Source organism: Centruroides vittatus, unplaced genomic scaffold (genome assembly GCF_030686945.1).
Source record: "Centruroides vittatus isolate TY-2023 unplaced genomic scaffold, ASM3068694v2 contig_1051, whole genome shotgun sequence".
In the NCBI taxonomy this organism is placed as follows: domain Eukaryota; kingdom Metazoa; phylum Arthropoda; class Arachnida; order Scorpiones; family Buthidae; genus Centruroides; species Centruroides vittatus.
In genome coordinates this window covers 1186414-1213520 of record NW_027120680.1, presented here as the reverse complement: position 1 = coordinate 1213520, position 27107 = coordinate 1186414, and the positions used below count along the sequence as shown (strand labels likewise).

The 27107-nt window shown below is 33.4% G+C and overlaps 1 protein-coding gene across 1 annotated transcript in view; it reads right to left on the bottom strand.

Moving 5' to 3' along the window:
- LOC136971566 (B-cell lymphoma/leukemia 11A-like) overlaps positions 1 to 26325 on the bottom strand; it is an 84313-nt gene extending 57988 nt beyond the window's left edge. The window contains 1 exon segment of the mRNA XM_067266029.1: positions 25234 to 26325. Within this exon segment, the coding sequence (XP_067122130.1) occupies positions 25234 to 25285 (52 nt within the window). The 5' untranslated portion in view covers positions 25286 to 26325.
- Positions 26326 to 27107: the final 782 nt, after the last annotated feature.

The window sequence follows — 27107 nt, the reverse complement described above, 5'->3', positions numbered from 1 at the left end:
AAAAGAAAATTTGTTTCTAATCGGAGACTCGACTTATCTAGCGAAGATAAAAGAGATGGACTTCCTTTACTTTACTCGATCGAAACTTTTTTTAAAGCGATTAATACTCGATAAGTTATAGATAACTTGCTTCATGCTATGGGAGTGTAGCACAATTTTAAAGCGTTTTAAAAACTCTTACATCACACCCCCCTTAAACTTTAAAACTAAAATCTTTGTGGTTCCCTTTGGGTTTACTTCAAAACTGTTCAATTGTGGATCATTTAAGAGTTTTGGTGCCTGAAAATTTTTATAAAACAATCTCAAAATTTTTGGGACTGTTTTTTTTTTAATAAAGTGGTTCAGAGAGTGGACAGTTCATTAAATTTCTTGGAGTTCAGAGTGGAGTAACCATTTAAAAGTTCCTTAGAGATGAGTATTTTAGAGTTTTAAAGGTCCTCCCTTAGAAATGGGTCCTCCTATATGTATTTGGTAAGTGTAGAAGGTTTCAGAAGCAAATCTTCAACTTGTAGAGTGTGTTTCTGCGACAGAATCTCCTACAAGCGGTTCATTATGAGTTATTTATGAATGCTCCAGATTGAAAAATTGATTTAAAAAATTATAATTTCTGGCAAGGACCTTTAGAATATACATAAATAGAAGGTACAGTACATTTGTGTATTTTCATACGAGGATGTCCAGAAGATCTGTTTCCAAGCCGAAACCCATAGGAACAGGTTGAAGACCTCGACACGCATTGTACGAGTAGCCAAACATAAAACGTGCTCCACTATTTACAATAGGAAAGCTGCACATGCAAGAAACGTCTCACACCTTTTCTGTGTTAGATAAATTATAGCTTCATCAAATTGTACCTCATTTTTTCTGGTTATGCCATGTTGAAAAGGGTCTTAAAATTTATAGTCGAGAGAACAGTTGAAAGACAGAACAGGTGGAGATATCGAACATAGACCTAACAGGGCCTTTACATAAAATAAATAATGCAGAGAACTGGTTCATATCAGTTCCTTATCCAACGGGTTGAAGTATGCGAGACAACTGCTGATTGGATCTGCAGGACCTACATAAACAGACACAGCGTGATTTCATTCATACGCATGAACCCTATTGAATTTATAAAGTGAAAAAATAAAAATAAAGCAAAAGCTAATCATGTCTTGGAATTTTGACAAAATTCTAATCTTAAAATAGATAAATTTGTTAATTATTTAATTTAAAATTATAGAAAATTAACATATTTCGATGGATGGATGCTCAAAGTATGGGTTGGCACAGAACATCTATCACCTGCTACCTCCTAATTTATGTTAAAATTAATTAGAATAGTAATAGTAATAATATTTGATAATTTTTTACATGTTTTAATAACAAATACGTAAAATTTAATGCAAAAACAGTCTCAAATGGCCAGAAGTCCTCGCACGTGTCTATAAAACGATACATTTTAAGTCTACTTTTTAAGATTTTTTGCGTTATTTTTTTAAGTGGGTCATCTAGAAATTTATTCAAAATTACGTAGTCTATGCCTATAGGCGTAATTAATACAGTTGATCGGATGCAATTTTTTACTTTTAAAAAAATGCGTAAGAATTAAAAACGTTAACACGCTCCAAACGTCATCTTACTCTTTTTTTCAAACGGTTTTACATGAATTCACGTAGATCCAAAGATTTTTTAGACAGATTTTGGAACAAATATATTAAATATAGCCTATATTTAAGAAAATCTATTCAAGTAGCAGTGGAGAAAACTTAAATATGACCCCAAAAAATGGATCTAAAGGGTTAAAGACGTTCTAAAAAATTATTTTCACGTATTTTCTCGCAGTAAAAACAGCATAAAATAATGATTTTGGCTGTAGAATCTATGTAAAAGTATGTAGAAAAGTAAGAGAAAGAACTGGAGAAAGACGACCTGAATTAGTTAAGAGAAGAAGAATTTTTTGAATGAGAAAAATTCCAAAAATAAGAACAGTTTATATATAAACTAAACAGGCTATTTTATTTATTTATTTATTTATTTCCAACGAAACAGTAGTAGTTAGTTAACATCTACAATTTTTTACGCTTGGTTAATTGGTAGTGATGCACTAATGAGACAAGTGCATTCCTTTGGACTCGTTTCTGAAACACACACAACTTTTTGATTAGGCCTTGGGCTTTCCGCATACTTCTATCGGTCCTTACATGGAATTTTTTGGACTTTATGAAATACAATGACCCATTGCAATCGCCCTCTTATCGATATGTGCTTTTACGCATGCTTCAAATGCACTGGAACACATTCGTAATCCTCATATTCGCAGCTATCTGCTTGAGATTTGATACATTTTTCCAGCTTTCTAATTGATTTTTTGAAAATTGTTAGAGTTTTCTGCTTATTTCTTAACTATTTACAGCTTTCTGATTGATTTCTTGAAGCTCTCTACTGATTTCTTAGAGATTTTTTGCACCTTTATCATTAGTGTGTTTATATTATTGAAGTTTAGATCTTTCTGGTTAATTTCTTCAAGTTCTTTACTGATTTTTACATCGTCTAAGCTAATTTCTTAAAAGTTATTAAGAGAATTTTTTAAACACTTTAAGTTTTTTCACAGCTATTAACTGATTTTTAGAGCTTTATAATTATTTGCTTTACACTTTACTTATTTTTAGAACCCTCTAATTAACGTTCTTTAGAATTTTCTAACTGATTTCTTACAACTTTCTAATCGAAGCATTGATTATATTATTTTTCAATTAAATTATTCTCATTTTAGTGATGGGAATATGAAAAAAAAACATGCCAAAGTTTTTCCGTTTTTTTACATGGTTTTTTCAAGCTACCAAAAAAATCTCACCCATTAAATTAACAGAGTACCGAATGGCACTACTTTCATTAAAAGATGGGCCATTTTATTTGTATTAAACGAATTTGTCTAATTTTTTTCCTCCAAACTTAAGCCCACGATCTGAACATACCTGAATACTTGTTTCAATTCTAAGATATGTTGAAAAACTTTCAGAAGAATTCCTAGAAAATATAGAGAATTTTTCTACAATTGTTTGATTATTTCAAAAAAAAAAAAGACTTTGAAGAGCTTTACATTACAAACAAATAGAAATTGTTCCTCAAATCATCAATAACTATTTTTAAAAAATTCTAGAATAGTTCTAAAACACATCATTACATTAATGGAAAACTTCGAAAAATTCTCTAGAAATGACCAATGAGAATTTTTACAAGTGTGATAAATTTTAAAAAGTTTCAAGAATTTATGAAAGTTCTAAGAGAAAGTTTAAGAAACAAACTCTAAAAATTGATGCTGAAAAAATTTTTAAATGATAAAAACTTCTTAAAAAATCCAAAGAATTTTAATAAAAAGTCACGAACTTTATAGAGAAACATTAAAAAAATTCTAGAAATTTTAAAAATTCCTTAAAATAATACGAATTCAAAAGACTTATTAAAAATTCTAGAAAGAATGGCAACTCTAGAATTTAAAAAAATCCGATAATTCTAGAAAAAAACGAAAACTCTAGAAAATCGAAAAAAATCTAAAAAAGATGAAATTTATTTTTAAAACTTACTAGAAAAATTCAAAAAATTGTAGAAAATTTAAGAATTTCCAGAAAATGATGTATCTTTCTAGAACTTTTTCAAAATTATGTTTTAAAGTGTAGATTTTGGCGTAATATTTAAGACAGCGGGAAAAATACAATTGCAGAGGAGTAGCGGAACACATAAAATAACAAATTATTCTGACAAATAATCAGGAAAAAAATCTCACCGATGCAATTATATATATAAAACAGATGTTCATTCATCGAATGTAAGAGTCCAAAACAGAATTTCCGGTAGCTCTCTCTATCTAAGAATGGAAACTCATGAGTTGCTAAGTCAAAAAAAAAAAAAAACGAAGAAAAAGATACAGTAATTCAAAACTAAGTGACTTTTTTTCTTTCTGTTAACGTTAGATAAATGGCTGATGTCTGTCTGTCTGTTGGTCATGCGGTTCGCAGGCTATTTCCAGTTCTAAATGTAAAGACTGTACCAACTTTTGCCTATGTGAATAGACCGAGCTCGTCTCTATAATTAAATCGTCTGCTCGTTAATCACTTGTACAAAAACACATCTAAAAATTCACTTTTCTACTGGTTAATCATTGAAAAATTCCTTATATTAAGATTATTACTGTAAATCTAAAACAATTACCGTTTTAGAAATATTCCATATCCCCCTTCGAACAGTTGCCAAGTATTTTCGCGTGTGTGTGTGTGTTACCTACGCAACAAATTTCTCAATTGGCATACTACTAACTATTTAAAAACGTTGTAACTCGTATGTCATTAATCAAAAGTAATAAAAATTGATCCTAAAGTAGCACAAACACTTCTTACAAAACGTTGTCATAAATATCCGACCGCTTTTCCTACTGCTAATTATGATACATAACATCAATTAATAGCCTTTCAAAACCCTATTTAGATGTTATTATAGTACTATAATCATTATATATATATTATTTGATAATGCTGCTATAGGATTAAAGTTTATTAGCTTCATGTCACCGTTATAAGCATCTTATTTCGGTACTGAAATAAGGTGCTGCTGCTATAGTATACTGCGGAGGGGTAGTTTGCCTTTACAATGCGTTAGTGTGCGATTGGAACGAAATATAAGTCACCCCTCTGATAAAATTAGCATTCGGTTAAAGATAAAAGTAACTACAAATTCAGCAGTCCTTACTTTAAAGAAGATAATCTAGTCGAGTCTAACACCGTATGAAGATGCAGACAACAGGATGTGACACAGTTTTCTGGTCCAGTCCACTCCATAGCCTAGGGGAAGTAGGCGACACCACAAACAATACTGTACTTCTGTAATCGAACAACACACTTTTTATGCTACACCTCTCCCTAATCAAATGCTCGTAAAACCGATAATATCCAAACAAGCGTGCTAAATACTACTACAGTAACAATGCTACTTGTTAATAAACATTCCACTCGACATTTCTAATTAATAATTTATAAATTTTGAAACAAAATAAACTGTACCGTATCAAAAAACAGAAAAAATAAAAAATAAAAAAAGGTAAAGGTAGTACGCTGGACAGTTGCCATGTGCGTTATCACACCTGTGTGCTACCAAGGTTTGGAAACGTGCCATCGACAGTTCATCACGTCAGTCTGTCGACACAGCGTGACCCCGACGTCCTATAGGACCGCACCCCATAAGTAATCAGCAGAGACTAGCTACGAACTTCTATATTAACAGTATAGTAAAATTATAAGCTCTTATTACCCTAACAGTATTCAGTACCCTAACAGTAGTAACCAAACAGTCGGTATTAAAACTGTCCAGTTGTAATGTAACCGGCTGGATGTCCTTATTACTGTCCATACACGCAGCTGCACATGTCACGGAAACCACGTGATCTCAATGTTAGTATTGTTACCACAGCAGTACATGTGGTGCTGATAGAACAACTTACTAAACAGTTTTCCCATCTGCGACTGATTGAATGTATTTTTCCATTAAATTATTATTTTTTAAATAAAAAATCGTGTATTTCAAACAGTATTTTTGACGAAATTATATGTTTTATCACAATAATAATACCTTTAATTGTGTAATAGTAACTACAGAAATTCTTTATGATTCACATAACGTGACTACTACACTTCTGTAAAACTAAAAAAAAACCAAATAATTCGCAAAGTCAGCACTGACATGACATCATTGGTCCCTTGTTTAGAACCGAAGACTAAGAAATATGACGTCACTCGTATATTTGTTTAGAATAGGGACTAGTAAAATGACGTCACCCGCTTTCTGTTTAGAATCGAGTATGAAGAAATTATGACAACATTCGTTTAGTCACTTAAACGGAACTAAAAAATGCTACTCGATCATCTGGGAATTATCAATATGGTGAGATGACTAAGAGTTAAGGATTAAAGAAGATATATCAGTCTCAGGATTACAAAGATAGGGGTAAGGACTGACAAAATGGAGTTGTAAATCTAAAACTATAAGATGGGACTAATAATTGAAGTTTTGTAAGAGTACTATTAAGAACTAAGGGACTAAGTATCAAGAACTACACAATGGGCTAAGAAAGGGGACTGAGGGTCAAAACTGAGAGCTGTAAATTAACTGGAACCAAGAACTAAGGCATACAAATGTGAAAATAAGGAATAAGAATTATTAAAGTGAGACTAAGTATACAGAACTATAAAATAGGACTAAGAATTAGGGATTTATGATGGCGGAAATAATGAATAAGAACTATCAAAATGCACTTAAACACAAAGGACTATCAAAGCTAGGCTAAAACTTTAATAACGTGAAGACTATGAACTAAATAATTCATTCATTTTCAGGATCACAGATTAAAAAACATAGTCAAGTACAACAAATACGTCATAACATACCAATTGTTTATAATTGAACTATGTAAATTTTGTCATTATTTACAAGTTCCTTAGAATAACGTACTAAAGAGCAAACATCAATTTCGACGACTTAAATACAATTAATATTACGGAAAAACATCTTAAGACCTACACCAATACACAAAAATTTACTAATCTCGAGTGTCGGTAACTGTATAAACACGTCCAAATTCAAACCCCCATCGAGACAAAAGAACAGCTCATTAACCCCGTGACTTTTACTAAAATCACAAATGACACAGCAAAATATGAAACAGTAATTCAAATTGTGTGACGCAACAAACGAAACTGACTACGTCACGGAATTTAAAAATTCAAAACAAAAAATAACGAATCTATTACGACGTAATAAACGGTCGTATTGAAGATAGAGAAATTAAAAGGAAGAAAGAAGAGGAGTTTCAAAGGAAAAAAATTATAAAAAATAAAAAACCAAATAAAGATTCTGTTGAGAAGTTAATAAAACCGACATCTAAAAAATATTGCATTCTCCATTTTATATAGAAACTACACACGGACACACACTACTCCTAATTCAATTTTCAATACATTGAGAGTAGATTATTCGTGCAGTTTGTGTGTTCTTGTGCAGCAGATGGTTATTGGTTGTGAAGATGCTATCCAACTTATTGGCAAAACGATTAAGAATTGTTACGTCTACGATCTTTAAACGTGGGGGGAAGAGAAAAGAACGGAGGAGAGAGAAGCAAAACCGGATTGTGTCATAACTGTTTTATGTTTTCATCCCCCCATTTCTCTTCTTTTTCAATGTTTTTAAAGAGTACACCAACCCATTAGTCACGTGTTCCTTCTTTATCGTTTCCCTAATTTCGTTTCCTGAAGGTTATTTTTGACGAATTTTTTTGAAAGATGCGTCATTTGTGCAATAATACCTTTGTATGTTCATACATTAGTTATTCTGTTGGTCGTAACTGGCGTTGTTTTTATCCTAAAAAAATTTGTAAATTTTTTTTAGAAAATCTGCTAAAAATAAAGGATCTAAATATTCTGAGATTCAAAATATTCGTGAAATTTAGGGAATTTTACGAAGTAACGAAGGTAGAGTCTTTATCTTTAAGGTTATTCAATTGTTTAGTTCGATCACGAAAAAGGAACAATTTATCAATCCGTAACTCTAAAAAATCATCAAAAAATCACAATTTTACGCTCCGTAATTCCAAAAAATTGTCAAAATATGTCAATTTATTACTACAAAATTCAAAGAAAATCATCAAAACTTATCTCCTACTTCGAACAAGCCTAAAACAACACCAATTTCTCTCCACACTTAATGATATTTAAATTTCTAACAGGTTCAAAATGGATTATAATATTATGAAAAAAACAAAAGAAATTTAAGAGTTTATTAAGTGTTTAATACGTCATTCGATTCCAGAAACTAAGGGCACGAATATGCAAATATGATCAAACACGAGGCATAGTATGGGAAAATGTTATAAAAGAGGCAGGTAAAACAGAACGTTTCCAGCTGGAGGTGACAGGTGTATGTACAGGTGTGTCTACACGTTAGCGTTTCTTTCTAAATAGTAATGACACAGTGGATAAAGTCCACCCCCGGGGTGTGTTTGGAGTGTGGGAGGAAGGGATGGACACGTATTTATTGTGTACTGTGTAAATAAGGTTGGAACCGAGGGCTAAACCCTCCCACGCATTCATTTCCATGAATGACCCCCTCTTATACAAGTGTAGCTGGTGTTAAAACTAACTTCTGATCAGTTCGTAATAAGTATTTTTAGATGGGAATGGATGATAAAATAGCAAAACTGGAATCTGAAATCGCTCCTAATTATGTTTTAAAGATGTTCATTGGCCCATGAAATCTTGACACTTTACCTGTGATTTTTTAAAATTTCATTCTTTCACTTAGACTCTAAAATTTATACAAGAGACGTGAATTTTACATTAAAAAAAAAACCTGTATATAATTTAATTTTATAAATGTGAGAAATTATTTATGTTTCAGTGATTTTTTTCTAAAAATACTCATAATTTTTCCTGAAATCTTTAATTAATTAACAAGATTTTTGACCGAAATATCGTGTCCCGTTCGTCTATAATTTCGAAAAAAATTCTAAAAATAATTTTGAACCTTTTCAAGGATATCAAATTTGCTTTTTTTCCAAATATTAGATTTAAAAAATCCAATAAAATATTCCAAAAATACAAAACCTTAAGCGTATTTCAAGCACTCTTCAAATAATGAGTTGGATTTCTTTCTTCTTTTTTTTTTGGAAAATAAAATTTTTCAAAAATGCAAAAACTTTTCCATTTTTAGAACATTTTCCGCTTCCTACTTTTTCTAAAATATTATTTTTTTTCAAAATGCATATTTATTTAAAATATAAAATAAATACGAATTTCTGAACGTTTCATTTTTTGGGTTGGGGAAAAATTACTCCCTCAAAGAGAAATTTCATTGAAAGCGCCCGTAATTGACGAATGATAAGTATATTTTTAAAGGAAGTGCGTGAAATTAAGAGGAAAATCTGCATCTGTACGGGAAATTCATGTATTTCAGATAGGGAAATTATATTTTTATAGGGAAAATTCGTATATATTATGTTAAATTGTGTTCGTGTATATCTGTAAAATAATGAATAAATTTCAAGGAAATTTCCCTAAATGTTTAGAAAAATGCATACGTTTCAGGGAAATTCCCTAAAAGCCAGGGAAAACTTTTACCGTGTAGGGAAAAATTCCTATTTTTAGGGGAACTCCATATGTTTTACAAAATACGTATTTTCTCAAAAATTTTATTCTAATAATATACTTTTTCAAATATATATATATATACATTTTTCAAACTATTAATTAATTTTTTTTTACATTTTGAGGTTAAAGATAAGACCTTATCGCGATTAATAACTTACTTTACCTCCTATTTTATAATTACCCAGATCATATCTTAATCAGAGGCTCGTTCTATAATTACTGAGATCTGACTTTAATCAACACCCTCGATAGTTAAATATGTAAAATTCTGTTTACACCTCTTATTATCACTTCTTTCAAAATTGAATCCTACCTAATTTCTCGTTCCAAACAATTGACAAAGGGGCGAGGAAAATCGTTTTTCTGCACCACATCGACTCCAGATTACAGAGTTGCACGCCTGACAGAACTCGACTCCTTATTATAAAGGAGACAAGTAGAAGGCTACATCCGTTCCTGGAGGGTGGTGCAGATCCTATACGACATCTTGTTATAGCTGAAATAATTATACACTCGTTATCCTTATCATTCGTCGAAGAGTAGGGTTTGTTGTCACAGTTAACCTTCTTATACGGAGGTAACCAGAAAGAGAATCCCTGTAATAAAATTACCAAAACTTCTATTGTTATATACGATCTGTTATATTAGGGATTTCTCTGCCAACCTTGTAACCTTATATAACCTTACTAATGCTACTAAACTCTTCCTCCCTTATGAGAAATTGGATATCTGCTTACAGAGTTAACCTTCATATACAAAGTAAACAGATAACTCCTGCTAACAGTATTAAACTCTCCCTTATGATAGGTTTCATAACTGAATAGAAGTTTCTCCATCTGCTCACCGTGCGTTAACTCTGTATATGAGATAAGTAAACACAGAAACCCCTACTAAGTCTACCCATTTTTTTGTTTTTTAATTAAAGTTTTATAGCCGTACTAAGAATTTCTCTATCTGTTCCCATTCACACGTAGAGTAATAGAATAAAAAAAAAACCTCTCTACTAACACTTTCAAACTCCCGTTAAGTGGAGGTTTAGCAATCTTACTAAGAATTACTCTATCTGTTTATCTCTATGTGTAGAGGTAAGCAGAGGGAAACCCTCAATTCTGTGGAGGAACTTTTCTATATCAGAACAATAAAATATCAAGAAACCAGAATTGTTTGAGAATGGAAACTTCAACAAAACCACGTAGAGTAGGATACAGAATTTTTGGAATAACATAAATTTTTTGGATAGTTGTTGAAGAATTTTAGAACCTCAGAAAATTCAGGAACCACAAGAATTTATCTCGACACCGTTCAATTTTAGAATTGTCAACTATCTCAAAAAATCAAGTAGAATTAGCTCTTAAGATAAATCTAAAAAAAAGAAAACAATTTTTTCAAATAGCAATCTCTTGTAGAAATAATATAACACTAGCAAACAATTCCACTTCAGTGTTTGTTCTATAAAAACAAAATTTTTTGGAAGAACTGCATCACTTCTAAAAATTGTTGCTCTATCATATTTACACTCATAAATTATTCTACAGAAATGTTATCCTCCGAAGGGGTTTTTTTTCTACTTCATTTGAAAACAGTACTGTTATCAGATGTTGCTACTATTGTAACAGGGGTAGAAATATATATATATACATCATCAAAAAATGCAACATTTCTGTGCAAATTAAAACAAAATTCTAATTTAAAAAATGCATTTATCTATCCAAAAAGTAATTTATTAAGCAATTATATTGAATAAGAAGAAGGAAAGTGAATATTTTAATGAACAATGCTTCCACTACCTTAGTATCAAAATCAATAGAAGGAATTTTTTTGAAGTTGTTCCTATTTTTTTATCAGTAGATAGCAGGAGGCCCATAGGTGAAAAGGAGAAAAGATAAAAGTAAGTCGCTATCAGAGGTTTCATTGGTAGGATTATTGGGATGAACGTTTGTTTTCTTCCTCTTCTTGTTATTTTTATGAGGGGGTGGACTTTGTCCAGATGAATTGAACACACTCCAACTTTAACTTCCTCAATTTCTACCCCCTTCCTTCGTGTTTTATATTTATTTATACGTTTAAATTATACTTTATGATACAAATTTTACTTACATTATAAATTCGGCAACGAGATATGTTTATTAATAATTTTTTGGACACGCATCATGCGGGGCAGCCGACTCGTAGGGGATATATCACTATTATTTTTATAATGAGGGTTTTCGCTTAATATTCTGCAATAATTTCGGGTTTATTTGAGAATTTTATACGTAATAAACTTTAAAAAATTAAATTTTAACGTTTTTGAATTAATTTATATTTAAAAAATTACCGAAAAAACATAAAATGTATGAAGAGTGGGTAGAAGGGTGTACACGAGACGAAAGGAAAAAATCTATAAAAACAATATTTTTAGAAGTTAATTTGATGATTTCCATAATGATATGTTAAGAAATTAGACTTATCAAATAGTAATATTAGCAAAAGGTGTTAAAATCAATTTAGGTTCACACGCAAGAAGGTCTAATTTATTTCTGGTTTAATAATCTATTTAATTAATTAAATAATTAATAAATTCTATCTATTTTAATAATGAAATTAATTATTGATTAGTCCCTATTCTGGCCATTAATGAATTGATTGAACGTTAGAGTAGAATCAACCATAAATGATTTTTATAAGGGTCTTTTCTCCCCTTTCTACTAAGTTTAGCAAGATGTTTTTACTTTTTTCATTATAGTTTAAAGGTAATAAATCAAAAATCAATGTCACAATATCACCCCCTTTGACCTCATACATTTTTTAAAAAATCATTAATATTTTGCTAAAGGATTGAACTCTGACCTCGTATATCTGCACTTTCAAACCAACCAGTTTAATCTTTTCGCTTCCAGGGTATGCATATTCAGAGGTCAATCATGGGGCCCCTCTACACATTTACTATTACGTAATAAACGAAAACTGGGCACTAGAGTTTATATTTTATTCGCCGTCTCAAAGTTTGCAAAATAGGGTGAAAGGTTATTCACCCTAATCGAAAATAAGGTTTGAAAAATGCAAATTTCCTCATTAAATTCTATTTCCAACTTGTAAATTACGCAGGGGGGACTTTAAAAATCCATAATTTGTATAAGTTATTTTATTTTATTAAGGTTATTAACCTTTGTCGTAGGGAGAAATCACTGGAGCAGATTTAATGAATGACCTGAAACTGGGATGCTTACAAGTAGAGACTATGAAAACTGAATGGGTCCAAAATATTAGGTGAAGATAGTGTGCTAAACAATTGAATAACGTTACAAGTTTATATATAGATATAATAAAGTAGTGAGTAGAATGATGCATAGAGGAGGAGCACGTTTACATCGTTTATAAAGTCACAGTGTTACTAAGAGGAGCCGTACATCCCTTTACTGTTTCCAGTTGCAGTTGATAAAGAATATCTTTCGGAGGTTCCTGCTGTCAACCCCAATAGAAAGATGACAAGAGGAACTTCTTTAACGTACTAAAGAAATCAGAACCGGTAGATCCAGTGGTTCCCCCCTTAAAGTGTGTAGTACGTGGTCCCGCATCCACAACGAAGAGGAGGGCATGCGTCCAGGTGGTGACCTTGGACGAATGTACCCAAACACTTCCTGTAGTCAGTCCTGTTGCTGGGTTGTTTCTCATAGAAGGCCTCCGTCTAGCCAACCTTCTTGAAATATCTTCGCTTGTGACTTTCCTGATGACGTCATTCAGCTTTCCCTTCACTCAAAGCGTAATTCGGGTGGGAAAGGAGATAAAAGGAAGGGATTCCCTGCAGGGTATACGTCTAGCTTAGCTTAGCTTGTCTGCCTGTAATTGTTTGGATAAAGGAAGTGAAGTAACGAGATTTACCGTTACGGCTACGTAAATTTTCCCATTTTTATAATTGTTTAAACTGTAGAAAGACTGTAAAATAGGTGGAGAAGAAATGGAGAAAAAAAATCGAATTATCTACCTTCTCCTTTCATAAAAGGAACGTTAAGGAGTTAATCAATAGAAGAGTCATAACCTGTGATTTACGATATAGGATCTATTATGTTACGTTTTCAATCACACTTTCTCCTTTTTTTAAATGTTTTTATCAGCAAGAAATTTATTTGAGGCTCTTATAATAAAGATTCTGACATTACAGATAAATCGATTAAGGTCATTTTTATGATTTTTAATACTAAAATTTACCATTAAACGTCCTTAATCACATAAACGGGCTGCCTTCTACCCTTCATCACCTACAGTTACAACGTTACTGAAGCGTAAGATTTAGAACTGGATCAGGGGGATAAATCAGGAAACCTCGTTTAAAAAACCCTAAAAAAGTAGATTTTTGGGGAAGGAGGTGAGCGCGAAAAAATCGGGCAGTGGGGACAGTAAGTCCATCCGTCGCACGAAACCCAACGTGGAGGCCCAGTCATGTGGGGTAACTAAGGGAGGGGTTGATAAAGATCAAAGGTCACTTCGCCGTCCAGAACTGGAGGACTTTGGAGCAGAGGGGAGGCCTTTTTAAGGGGGAGGGAGACAAAAATCGCCAGACGGGTTGCGGGGTACCCCTAACGGTCTGCAATGCGGCCCGGTGTGAACTCCACTCGGGTCAGAGGTCAGCAGCTTATAAAGGCTCGTCGAGACAGTCGGGGAAAGCGAAATTTTGTAACTGAGACGGTTCCAAACGGTTGGTGTTAACTCAATGAAAATGGTGATTTATCAAAATTCCCGTGTTTGGAAAACACGTTAAATCCTCTACTGTAGAGACGATATTAAAGTTTTACGTAGTAAAATCCAGTTGAAATATTACAAAAAGAAACTCTAAACGTTCAATTAATTGTTTAAAAAGACTGAATAAATTTAGCAAAACTACTGAAAAAATCCTAAAAACGTAGCAGGAAATCAGTCAAACTTGAACAAACCCATTAAGTAAATAAGCTAAATTGTAAAATTTATTAACCAATTTAACGCTTCTTAACAAAATAGTCAAGATAATCTATCGGATATAACAAAACTAAAGCGTTATTTTCTCGAATTACACGCCTGTCACAATAAGAAACATTAAAAAAAAATAGAAAAATTAGGTCGTATCCTCTTGATAGATGAAGCGATTCTCATCCCACAAGACGAGAACGAAAAGAGAGAGAGAGAGAGAGAGAAAAAAAAGAACCATATCCACGCCACAATTAATGCAAGCCAATAAAGGAAGAGTTACTCAAAAATATGCAAATGACTAATTTTTCTGTACCATTTACTCAACTTGTCATACAGGAGGAACACTGTTTAACCTTAATAATAATACCAAATAGCCGATTAAGAATCCATTCAGGGTCAATTTATTAAAGAGAACGATGAATGTGTACCTTTTTTTTCTTTTTTTCCCTTTTTCTACTCGCCTTTTTTTTTTAATAAATCCCCCTTCTGCCACCGAACATGGAGTTTGTTCAACTAACTGCTCACCAACCATTAATCATATCGCAACAAACTCTCCTCCAACAAGCCGACAACACGCGTCCTTCCTCCTCCTCCTTCTTCTTCTCTCGGTTTTACTTTTACCCAACGAATAATAAACTTCAAGAAGGAGAATACGACCCTAGCTATTAACAAAATCTCGCTTGTTGAAAAAGCACAGCTTTACTCTACCCCCCTTCTTGATATGTAAAGTAATTGAGGATTGAGTTTACTACCTTAACGATGTGATTTGCGGATAGAAAATAGCTTTGCTTATATCAAAATGTTCTCTCTCTCTCTCTCTCTCTCTTCCCTCCTCTCTCTCTCTCCCTCCCTCTTCCTCTTCTTTTTTTTCAATTTAAAGCAGGAAATTTTGCATCGTCGACCCCCAAATTTGAGTGCGAAATTGTTTTCGAGCCAAGTAACAAATTTTCTTATAAAACTTCTTATTGATTTTACTTTCGACTCACTTAAACATTTTTCTAACCCCTTTAATAAAGTTTTTCTCTCTCTTTTCTTTATTTGTTTATTTTATTTTTCGGATTTATAAAACGTTTCGTAACTTTAACGAAATTTTTCGGGATTTATCGAATTCTTTTCTGGCTTTTAGTACAATTTTCTCACGTTTCTGCAACGTTTTCTACCTCTTTATTGAATTTTTTGGAATTTATAAAACGTTTTCTGGCAATTAATGAATTTTTTTAAATTTTAAAACGTTTTTTGTTTTTTTTCTAAATTTTTGGGAATTTTTAAAATGTTTTTTATTATTATTTTTTTAATTTTTTAAAGCAGAAAAGGGCCTTAAAAATCAAAATAAAATTTCTAAAGTAAAAAGTGCAATTTTAATAAATAAAAATATTCAAATTTCACATTTTTTTGAAGATTTCTTGTAATTTTCTTTTAATTATAAATATAATTTTTCCCACTTCATCAGTATCCTGCTTAACACGAGAATAATTCTTTCAGTAGATCTTTAAGGCCTTCGAGCACTTCCCCCTCAGTTAAGAGGCCTTTTTTTGGAAGGGAAAATGTGTTTTAAAGGCCCTCTAATCTGTTGTTACGGGGGAGATCTAAAATAAGTCCCATTGTTAGAGTGAAGTGCTTTATTTAACGTTGGCACCATCACCTCGCCAAAGAGGAGAATTTCTGTTAAAAGTTGGGTATTGAGCTAAACCCGTGAATTAATACACGAATTTCCGAATTTTTAGAAGAATTTCCAAAAAAAAAAAAATTAATTTAAAAGACGTTTAATACGTCCAAAAAATCCAAATATTTCGCACTAATTGAAAGTTTAGAAAAATAGAACAATTAGAACACAACGGGAGCGTGCTTAATTTGCATAATTGTTCTGTGTTTTTTAAGCGTAGACTTTTTTAGAAATTAAATTTTTCGGTATTTTTTTCGGATATTTAACCTGTTAGATAACTTTTCAACACAGTTCTATACGACGAGTCGTAGGTGTAAGCTGGTTTCGCCCCCCGTACAACCGAAAAAAAATACAGTGGTTGTCATAGAAACGAAAACAGCGTGGTCAAGCAAAGTCGTTACTTCACTCACCCGAAAAAAGTTCAAGGTTCCTGACGTACTTTTCACTCCTTAACAGTTCAAGGTCCCCTTTTTATGACGTAACAAAGGGCTACACAGTTTAAATTAGTGACCTCGTACCTATTGTTTTACCTTATCTAACGTTTATTGTAACATCCCCATTTTCTAATCAATATTTTCCTTTTGAAATTCCATCCGTTTGTTTGTCCACCGGTTTTTTAATATATATATATAGAATTTTTTTTGGAAGCTTTGATTCTACTTCTTCCTCCTTGTTCATTGTAAATGCGAGACTTGAAATCTTTATCGCCCCAACGGATCTGTCTCAATTTCGCTGCTTAAATTACCAATAATAAAAAAAAGAAGTAAGATGTAACATTCGATGCTTTTCTTCTCCTTACTGTATATATAAAGATGGTTCTGTAATCAGATACAGTTGTAACAAGAAATGAAGTACAGAGCTATAGGTGTAATGTTAGTGCATGGGGTATTTTCTAACAAAACTGTGCCGATTTTTGACTTTAAAAAAGAACCAATGCGCTTCTTTATCCTCTCATACAATTGATATTTTTAATAAAACGACATTTCTCTTCTTTTTTTACAACTTTTCATATAAGAAATTACCTGGCTAACACCTAAAGAAGCCTCTGTGTACGTTCCTTGTTTGAGTGTTGCTGAGAATCTTTACGGGAATTAGTGCAGATTTTTTAGATCAGAAACAAAGAAAACCAAATTATTTAAGTCATAAATTATTTATTTTATCAATATTTCACGTTTTTTTTTGAGAACTTAATTGGAGAATTGTACTAAAAACACTTCACTAACACCTCTTAGTGAGGATTTCTTTATGGAAACCTAGTGAAATTATTGCGAATTTTAGAGCTCTAAATCAAATTTTGTAAGATATTTAGCAAAAATTAAGATTCTTTGGATGTTTATTTAAAGATTTTTCTAAAAATTCTCCGTAATTGCGTTTTAATTTCTCAAAAAAAAAAAAATACACAAAAATGATAACGTTTACAAACTTTCTGAGATCAAAATTAAAGAAATTTCATTTGAAACAGCTCTTATGCGGATAAAAGAAATGTAACTTTTTAGAAACTTTATGTGTTTAGATAGGCTCCTGAATCAACGAATCACCTGTTTAAACAGTACAAAACAGAATCTCCCAGAAAATAAAACAATAATACAAAATCTAACAAGTAAAATAATATAAATCCTGTTCAACTTGTATGTAGAATGGCATGCAATTTAATTAAAATATAATTTTTTAGAATTTAAATTAGCAAAAAAAAAATATTGTCTCCAATAACATGATGACACAATTGTTAAACTATACACGTGTTGAGTTCACTGTCTGATATATATTATTCTATACAATAAATGTGATAAGATGAAGCCAAATTGTTACTGTAATAGCATTAAAACAGGCTATCAAATAGACTATCTTCTTCAATAAATGATGAGATTACGTATCAAATTTTCGAAAAAAACAAAAAAAAAGTCAGTGATAAGCTACAGAATTATTGTTCTAAGTTAAAACTTCCTCACCTTCCTCCAAACTCTTATCAGGTTCGAATCTAAGTATGACCCTTGTATATAATTGTTAAAGTGGAGCAATTATCATAAAAATTGGGAGGAGATGAGATCGTGGATGTTCTACTTTTACATTTCTAACACGGCTTATCGCTTTCCTTTGACCGTCTACAGATATAAAGATAGATTAGAAATTTCCTTTTTCCAAGATCCTGGAAAGGAAAGGAGAGAAAATTGAAGTATAAGTTTGAGCGGATGTTAAACTACACCTGCTTCCGGGAAAAGCGTCAGTTCCTTCTTTCCTTCCTCGCAGTTTTACATCAGATTTTAACTAAATATTATCTACATATAACACAACAATTTGATCAGATAAATTGTCCATAAAATTAGTATAATGATTTAAAATTGTTTAATTTTTACGTTCGTTTAAACACTTTTCGGAGCACCAAACTGATGACTTGTAAAAATTGGGACGTAGTATCGAGTCTCGAACGTGTTCCTTCGTGAAAAAATGACGTCTTAACGGGGTAGAAATGTGTGTTTAAACTCCGTTAGAAAGCGACGAGGAGATAGAAAACAATGATTTGAAACTATCCAAAAATTCGCTATTTAAACGATTCAAAATGGTGAAAATTTAAAAACGGGCCAAGTTTTTGGCTCCCGGAAGTGTTCCTTCGACTCTAAATTATCAAAAATGTCATTTTGGGGGGTAAAAATGCAGTTAAACCATGGAAAAATCCACTATTTGAGATAAGAAAGTGATGCGGATGTAGAAAACAATGATGCGAAACTGTCCAAAAATTCCTGTTGGTGCCAAATTTTTTCGAACCTAAAAACAACAAATTAGGAATTATAAAGAAATTTTCGCTGTGTAAAATCCAATTTTAATGACAGGTAAGTAATACATATACGTGGATTACAATGAGCCAAAATTATCCAAAAAATCCTATCCGTCAATTGATTAATCTAAAAAAATTTCCTAAAAAATCTAATAATAGTTTAACTACAGATAATAAAATGAACAGTTTGACTTCCTGACAAATTAATAGTCAAAACTCTCCTTCTCACTATAACGTCACCCCCCAAAGTGAGCGCTAAATTCGTAAAGTGTACGGTAGAATAATAATAAAAAATATCAAGCGAAAAACACGTGACTCCGCCCAAAAATGAATGCTAACACCGTGTTACGAGTTATAAAAGTTAAATGCTTCCAAGTAATTTAACATATACACAACGATCTTTATAATAAACCTGTCAGTTTATAAAGATGAATATCTGTAATATGTGTAGGGTGAGGTCCACGGGATTTTTGTGTGTTCGGCACCTAGTGAATAAAGATAGCATCTATCTAAAGCCTTATATGCATACAATATACAGTGTAGGTCCGTAAGCACGAGGTTATATATACTGACATATATATATGTATAAAGGAAGGTATAAGGGGAACTACAGGAGGTTGAGCTCATCCGAGACATCACACAGCAGAACATTCTTCTTTCTACTGCCCGAGGGGGTCTATAATTTTTGGCACATGGTGAGTTGGACAACAGAGAGTAAGGACAGCTGTTCCCATCCGGTGGAATTTCTAGAAGAGATTACGTCATAATCAATGTAGACGGGGTGGATATCGCCGCTCACCCCAAAGCAATATATAAAATACACTCTTATGAAAGTCGCTTACCACTAAAATTTGTGGGTATTTTTAAGTTTCTTTCCACTGTTATGACCCACCCTAGTTTGTACGGATTACGATAAACCCGGATTAGAGTTAGCGGGGGGGGTGGAAGATCCGGTGATAATTATGTGAGTGCCCAAATAGGTTTTTGGGTCGTCGAGACGGGGAGGGGATTCTCCTCTCAGGATACGGAACGGGAATTTTGGGCCGGATACACTTTAGGAAACAGGGAATATATATATATACATTATACTATAGGTGACACTCAACGAAAATGTTAGGGAAAAAAAAAAAGATTTAAGGAGTCGTCTTCCACGTTTTAGTACAGAGAAAGGGAGGGGCATTGCTCCTACAACTGCTCTAAAACCGGATCGGATCACGTAGTTTTTTTTACAATATACGGGCTGAGGAACCGAAACGAGAAGGGGACCATCCAAAAAATAAACAATATAAACCAATCAGCGTAACCTTCAGAGGTAAAAAGTAGTATCGTCCAGGCTCTTAACTGATTGAGTAAGGCTGTAGAAGGTAGAGGAAAACAGAATATTCGCCACTTGCACATCCTACTATAAAGTTTAGGTATAGGGGAAGGCTACATAGTTGACTAAATGTGCCCGTAAATTGGTCCACGTGTCATTTACTACCTCCTGAGGGATTCGCCAGGTCCTCTTGCCTGTCAGTAAATGCAGTGATGTCCTGATAGTTCACAAAACGAATTGGTGGTCGTTGGGTCTTGCCACCTTTCGACAATACTCCACTCTCTGCTACAGTTTAACTACCTAATTAACTATGTGCAGAAAATTAGGTGAACGATCTTGTCTAGCATCAATGATACAGTTAAGGTGGGGGGTCGATTTCCTTTAAACACTGCGCGTTACTCATTTTATGTATAGAATTTAACAACAAATTTGAAAAACTGCCAACTCGTAAGCATCCTTAATAATTATGCTTGGTTCCTAAACATTTACAGTATTAAATTTAGAGAATCGAATGGTCTAACCCCTACCGAAAAGGTCAACAAAGTAATGAGAGTAAACAGCGAGATTCTTAAATGCCATCTACACTCTTACATTAAGGCTCTGATCATGCTACATTATAATAAGGCTGCGATTTCATCAGGCTTATATTAAGGCTCAAATCTGAGTTCGATTTTTAAGGCTCTAACCGCACTAATTTATATTAAGGCCATTATCCACAATGACACGCGTTAAGGTTCAAACTTTCAGGCTTAAATTAAGGCTCAATAACTATGATACGTTTAAGAGGTAAATTTTTTAAAACTGATACGATGCTAAGGAATGCAAACGTAAGTAATTTTATCTAAAAATAGATTATTAGATCAAGGAATCAAAACAATTTACTCACCCCAGTAAAAAAATCAATACATTAACGACAATAAACGATTCAGAAAAAATGTAAACAATGAGACTACGAGCACTCAGCTTAGCCTTTAATGTATATTAAAAATTAAAAATAAAGTGCTTACATTAAGGCTCACTCATTACAGATGAAAAAAAACACTTTTAAATTAGTAAATAGGAAGTGATTATAAAAGCACAAACAATGAGATATTAATAGCCTTTAAAGGTAGTTTAAGGCTGTAACGCCCTTAAAATAAGGCTCGAAGCCTTAAGAGACGGGAGAGAAGTGCGTAAGGAGGGTTGGAGAAGATGATTGCGGATCGAACATGTGTTGACAAATGCCTGAATTACTGAACAGGAAGAAGCTGTCATTAATGCTGGTGATTGTTCGGGGATTACCAGCAACGTCGTCGTGTGGCCTTAATTTTTATTACTTGTCGGTAGTGAGGCAATCTTCCGATTAACCTCACGTATGTGGGACTCTTACGGAGGAAATCGAATTTTAAATTAAGCGACTACATACACAAACACACGCGCGCGCGCCTTATTATCAACTAGCGGCAATCTCTTAAAATCGAAATTTTTTAAAGGCCTTTAAACACATACGCATCGATTCTAAATTTAACACGGGACTTGCACGAGTCCCTGACCTTTGATTCATACTTTAGCGCCCTTATAAATCCCTATACCTGGTCAGTAAAGGGTCTAAAAAACCTTATTTAGTTTTTGGGAACACTAGATAATCGGCAATTAATTCGAAATTAAATGAAAGGATTAAAATCTTTATTTTTTTAAGGAAAAAAAAGGCAAAAAACTCACTAATTGACAGTTAAATCCACACATGTTTAACCCATCTAAAAACATAAAAAACACTGAACTTGTCCTCTTACCATTATCTATATTTATCTACAGAACAACTGTTATCAAATTCTAAAAACATCATCCAATTTATTAGTTCAATTCTTCTATAATGTTCCCGTCCATTGAACATAAGATTCAAATATCCTACACTTGGACGGGGTCAAAGGTCATTAGGGACACACGAAAAACGGCCATTTCTCATCCCTTAAAGCCTGTAGAATTTTTTTACGATTAACATCAATAAATAACCTTTGACCTTAAAAACTGGAATAGAAAATTTTTTACAGGGGTTAACTGGATCCATAATGGGGTCATCTTATTTTAGAATAAAGAAAATTAATTCCCTTTTTACAAAATACTTATTTGTAAAATAAAATTCAAATTAGCATAATTTAAATTTTAGCAATTTAACTGGGTTCGAGGAATTGAATTAACTTTGGCAGAAATGAGCCTGCGATAAGGCTGTTTTTGGTTATATGCAGTCATCGATAAAAGCTTCGTTTATCATTTTATTACAAATTATATTAACGAATAATAAGGTTAAAGAGGCATAAACTGTGTCTTTAGACCACATTTTAGCCTTTGAGCCTGAAAAATAATTGATAATAATTTTGTATATCTTTGAAACGCCTTTCAAGCCTTTTTGCAGTCGAAATTTTTCTTTATTTTCAGCCTGATAATTATTTAATAGCCATTCTTGAATTTAAATTCAAGCTTAAAGGCACCATTCTTGCTTTTTATCATAGAAAATTCAGGCTCAAAGGCGTATTATAAATTTTTTGGCTAAATTTTAGCCTTCTAGCTCGACTTTCCTGGCTGAAAATTCAGGCTACAACACTTTTTTTGCGTCTTTTAACCTGAATTCTCAGCCATAAAACCACGAAATTTATGGGTAGAATCAAGAAAACTTGACCTTATCTATCCAGGAAGATATGCCATAAATTCTGTTCTCCCCCCTTTTATTTATTATTATTAATTTTTTTATTTTTAATTGATGATAATCAAGACTTTTAATCTTTAAAAAAAAGCATTTATTAATCTGGTTTAAATCTAAAAAAAATTATCATCTAAGATCTTTAATCATAAATTAATTTTAAAATTATAAAATCTTTGATTACAAACAACAATAACAAAGATTAATGATTTTTATTACTTTCTAGGCTTAAAAAATGAGATTAAATCTATAAAAATATTAAAAATAAACGGATAAAAAGCCTCCAGACTTAATTTTATACAAAAACTTGAGCCTTAATTTATTTTTTTTTTCAATCTTTCTACCTTAAATTTAGCTGTAAGACTTTAAAAAATGAATAAACCTTTACATACTTTTGCTTATAAAGCTAGATTAAGCCTTTATTTTTTATATATAAAAGTAAATTGAGCCTGAATTTGTATAAAAGTTAATAAATGAGTGATTTAAAATATACACATTTCTGAACTGAATTTTAATACTTTGAACCTTAATAATTTAATTTACAAAAATAAATAAAATAAAAAATTTTGAGCCTTAAAAATTATTATAAAAGCTAAAAAAAATTACCTCTAATTTTAAAAATTTTTAAATTAAAATAAATTATTTTTAAGCCTTTATTTTAAGCTTAGAACTTTAGAAAATTTATCTCAATATTAATTTTTATATTTATAAAATTCTATAAAGAACCTTTAACCTTAATTTTTAATTAAAAAAAGCCATACCACAGCCTTAATTTCTAATTAAAAAGGCAAATAATATCTTTGAGCCTTGATTTCTGCTAAATAAACATACAAAAATAGTCCCAAAACTGAATTTTTAATTAAAAAAAAAAAATACAAAAAGAAAGCTTAATCCTCACTTTCTAATTAAATGAACACATAAAAAAAAGCTGAGCCTTAATTTTTAATGAAATAAATCTACAACAAACCTTCAGCCTTAATTTATAAGTTTAAATCTTGACTTTCTACAGCAAAAAACAGCATAGAAATAAGTCCAGATTACTAATTTTAATCCTTAATTTATGAAAAATCAAGTAGCCTGTTGAGTCTTTCACAATATGCATTCAAATACATAAGCCTGAATGTTAGAAAACTCATACAAAATTTACAATTAAACACCTTGACTACACAAATATAAAATGAATTTAAATTTATAGAAAATTGTATATAATTAACCAATAAAAAAATTTATATTTAAGCATAATTTTGAAGCTATTTTAATGTATAAAATGTAAGAAAAATTTAAGATTAGGTCTATCAGGTGAGTTTTTACTGTATAGCCTGGTTCAAGTTACAGAACTGCTATAAATAGTAAACTTTATAAATAACCCAGAACAAACTCTTATAAACTTTGTCTGAAAGTTTAAAATATATATTAAACTTAATTATGATATAAAATTAAATATTTAAGAAAAAAAAAGTTAAGATAATTATAATTAAATAACAAGACACAATTAAAACATTAAAGAAACATAAGCATTGAGTTTTTTTTTCTTTTGCTTTTATTTCTAATTTACATGAATTAAGCAACATAAAAATTAGAGAAAAAATGTTTTAATTTATAAAATTAAAAAATTATGAATAAGAAAAACCGGTTTATAAGATAAACAGAAGCTGTTTATAGTTACAAATATTTTATTAAGTAAGTTTATTTGTGATTATTTTTTTGGTTATGATTTTTTTTGAAGCTCAACTGAACTTGACTCATTTTTCTTTCTTTTTAGAACCATTCTAAAAATCTGTTACATTTTCTAAAGGATAATTGAGCTTTGTCCCTTTTATTTATAACTTTAAACGTTTTATTTCCTGTTCGAACGATGCTTTAGTTAAGTTGAAAGACTGCCGACTGCAAACGTCATTTTTGTATGTTGACATAAACAAATAACTCAAATATTACACAATATGTCGAGACATAAGGTTTATAAACAAGTATAAGAGATTGTTTACGCCGATAAGAGCTAGAAAAGGACCCGTAATTGGCCAAAATTTGCGAACGTAGACGAGTTTTGGGAGCAGACATCCCAACGGCACTCGTACCCATTAGAGTGTAAGCGTAGAGAGGTGTCTAGTGGCGATTTCGGGTTTTTATTCGCGTTTTAGGTAAAAATTCGGGTTGTGTCCGGTGACGTCACTTAATTAGAACCCTTAATTGCGGTTGGGAAGGAGGCGAAGAGATTGGTTAAGACGGAAGCCGGTGTGCCGACGGCGACGTGAGAACGGCGACGGAGCGCCGTCGAGCATGGAAGCGGGACATCGGTACGAACAACCGCCCGGTGGGTAGTGGAAGAAGAAGGAGAGCCAAGAAGAGCCCTGCAGGGCCCGTAGAGGGAGGTGACGGGTTTTAGGAAGTGCGTCCGTCTCGTCACGTGCTAACTCCGCCGTAGAGGAGAGGCAGAGAGGGCCGGCGGAGCGTCCCGCGCGCCCGTCCAAAATATAGCCCTTTCCAGCCGACGGACCTTAAGGGAGGTTGTTCACCGGCCGACGGGAGAAGAGGCGACACCGAGCGTCACTGTCCGTTCGGGTGTCGGGCTGGAAAAATCGCACGAGGGCCGCCATTACGCGGGATAACCCCCCTGACCAGCGGCGGTGCGAGAAGGAAGGACGCTGTCCGGCGCGGCGCCGGGCGCGCTACCCCCTCTCGCCGGGTGTCCGAAGGCCCAGCGGCACTTACCTGCCAAAACTCTCTTCCTGGGCAGCGGTTTCTCCTGTTTTCGCCGTGACATCTCATCGACTGTGGGACACCGTCCTCACACACGTCTGCGTGGACACAAAGACCAACAAAGATGGCGACCGCTAATGCATGCTGGGTATTCAGAATGGGTGAGCACCTGCGTTGGACAATGTCACATCGGAGTCAGTTCGTAGCCTCTTCGCACGTCGAGCCACGAGAGGCGCCGCGGATATCGAGAAAAAAGGGGTGCTAAAAACCCGAGCTTCGACGTGGGTCCCCCTGTCAGCGCGCGGCCGACACCAACGTGTTAGGGACACTGACACGCACACACACCACCCACCGAAACAGTCAAAAAATATCCACAGTCCAGTCGAAAGGTGCAAACGAAGTCGAAGGATCCGTCCGGGGTTTACAACCGCTCCATCACCACACAACGACAGGTAAACTGTCTTCGAACTTGGAGTAGGTCCTCATTCCTGGTGTGTCATATACACGTAACGTTATTACGCCTTTGATGTTATTTATGTTTATACATGTATGTATATATATATATATATATTTTTTATTATTATTTATTTAATCCCCGGTCCACACACATAAAAAAACACACACACAAAACTTGCAACACACCGAAACACGGACGGGTATGAACTGCGACCGGCAACACACAACACTCCTGTCTGGCTTTGGTCGGTCGCCCACTCTTGACTGTGCGCGTGTCTGAGAGTCGGGACAGCAGCTTCGACGTGTGACGGCGCTTGGCGAGTCCGCGCTCTACACCAAGGCCGCAGAGGAGTGGCCGGATGGTGCGGGTCCATCGTGGGTCAGCCCACTGGCACGTGATTGACACTAGCGGGGCGAAGTAGTCGTTGAGCTCACACCGGGCATCTGCCGCCATTTCCTTCTACGCTCGCAGTATTAATGGCACGATTAGGAGGCGCGGGTCCTCCTTGGCTGTTTCACTCCGTCTACGTTATTATCCTTAACGATCATTACCTTGCTTCGCGTGCATTATGGGAAAAACACCCAACTCCCTCTTTTCTCTTTACTCCCGGTCAATTCGCGAAGGTGTTGCGAGTGTGGCAACACTAAAAAAACTCTCAAACCCGTTCGAAAAATTCCCCCTCTAAATAAAAAAATCGCCACCTTTTTAATTCGTCGCCAACTAATTTCCTAAGCCCCATGCGCGTGCAGAATACACAACTTACCTACTAAAGTAACATGGCGTTTTAATTAATTAATAAATAATAATAATATTAATAATATACCCACCCCTACGTCTGGTGTTCTTTTAATTGTTTACGTTAATAAGGTAGGTTAGATAAACGGGTATTTTTTTTTATGTAGAGTACGCCTGACTCCGTGTCGTTGTGGGCGTCTACGCTTCACTCCACCCCCGATGTCCAGTGCGTTGCACTATTGGATGAGAGGTTGACCAATCGGACTGCAGCAGGCTGTGCTTTTCCAGTAGTGTGCTTGGCCCGTGCATCCTACGTCTGCAGCTTGGAACGAATCACGGCCCTTCTATCCCTCAGGATACAGATATGTGGGATTTGACTGGCGTACTTAATTATATATAGTTAGAGATGACAGCTCTTGGGTAAATCACAGCAAAACAGTGGTAAATGTTGCGTCAAAACTTATTTCTAGAAGCAACCATCGCTTGCTGATTGATGTACTGCTACAGTAACAAAAAGAAATAAAAAACAAAATGGAGTAGAAAATTGTTCTTTATTATTATCACCGTGATTGACTCCTGATATTTTCACCCTTTTAAAAAACACCGCTTGCCTTTAACTCCTTCCCACTTGTTACTCTAGTAGCAGGCGAGATTTAGGGATTTTATTTGTTTACGTCACAACTGGGTAGAAATT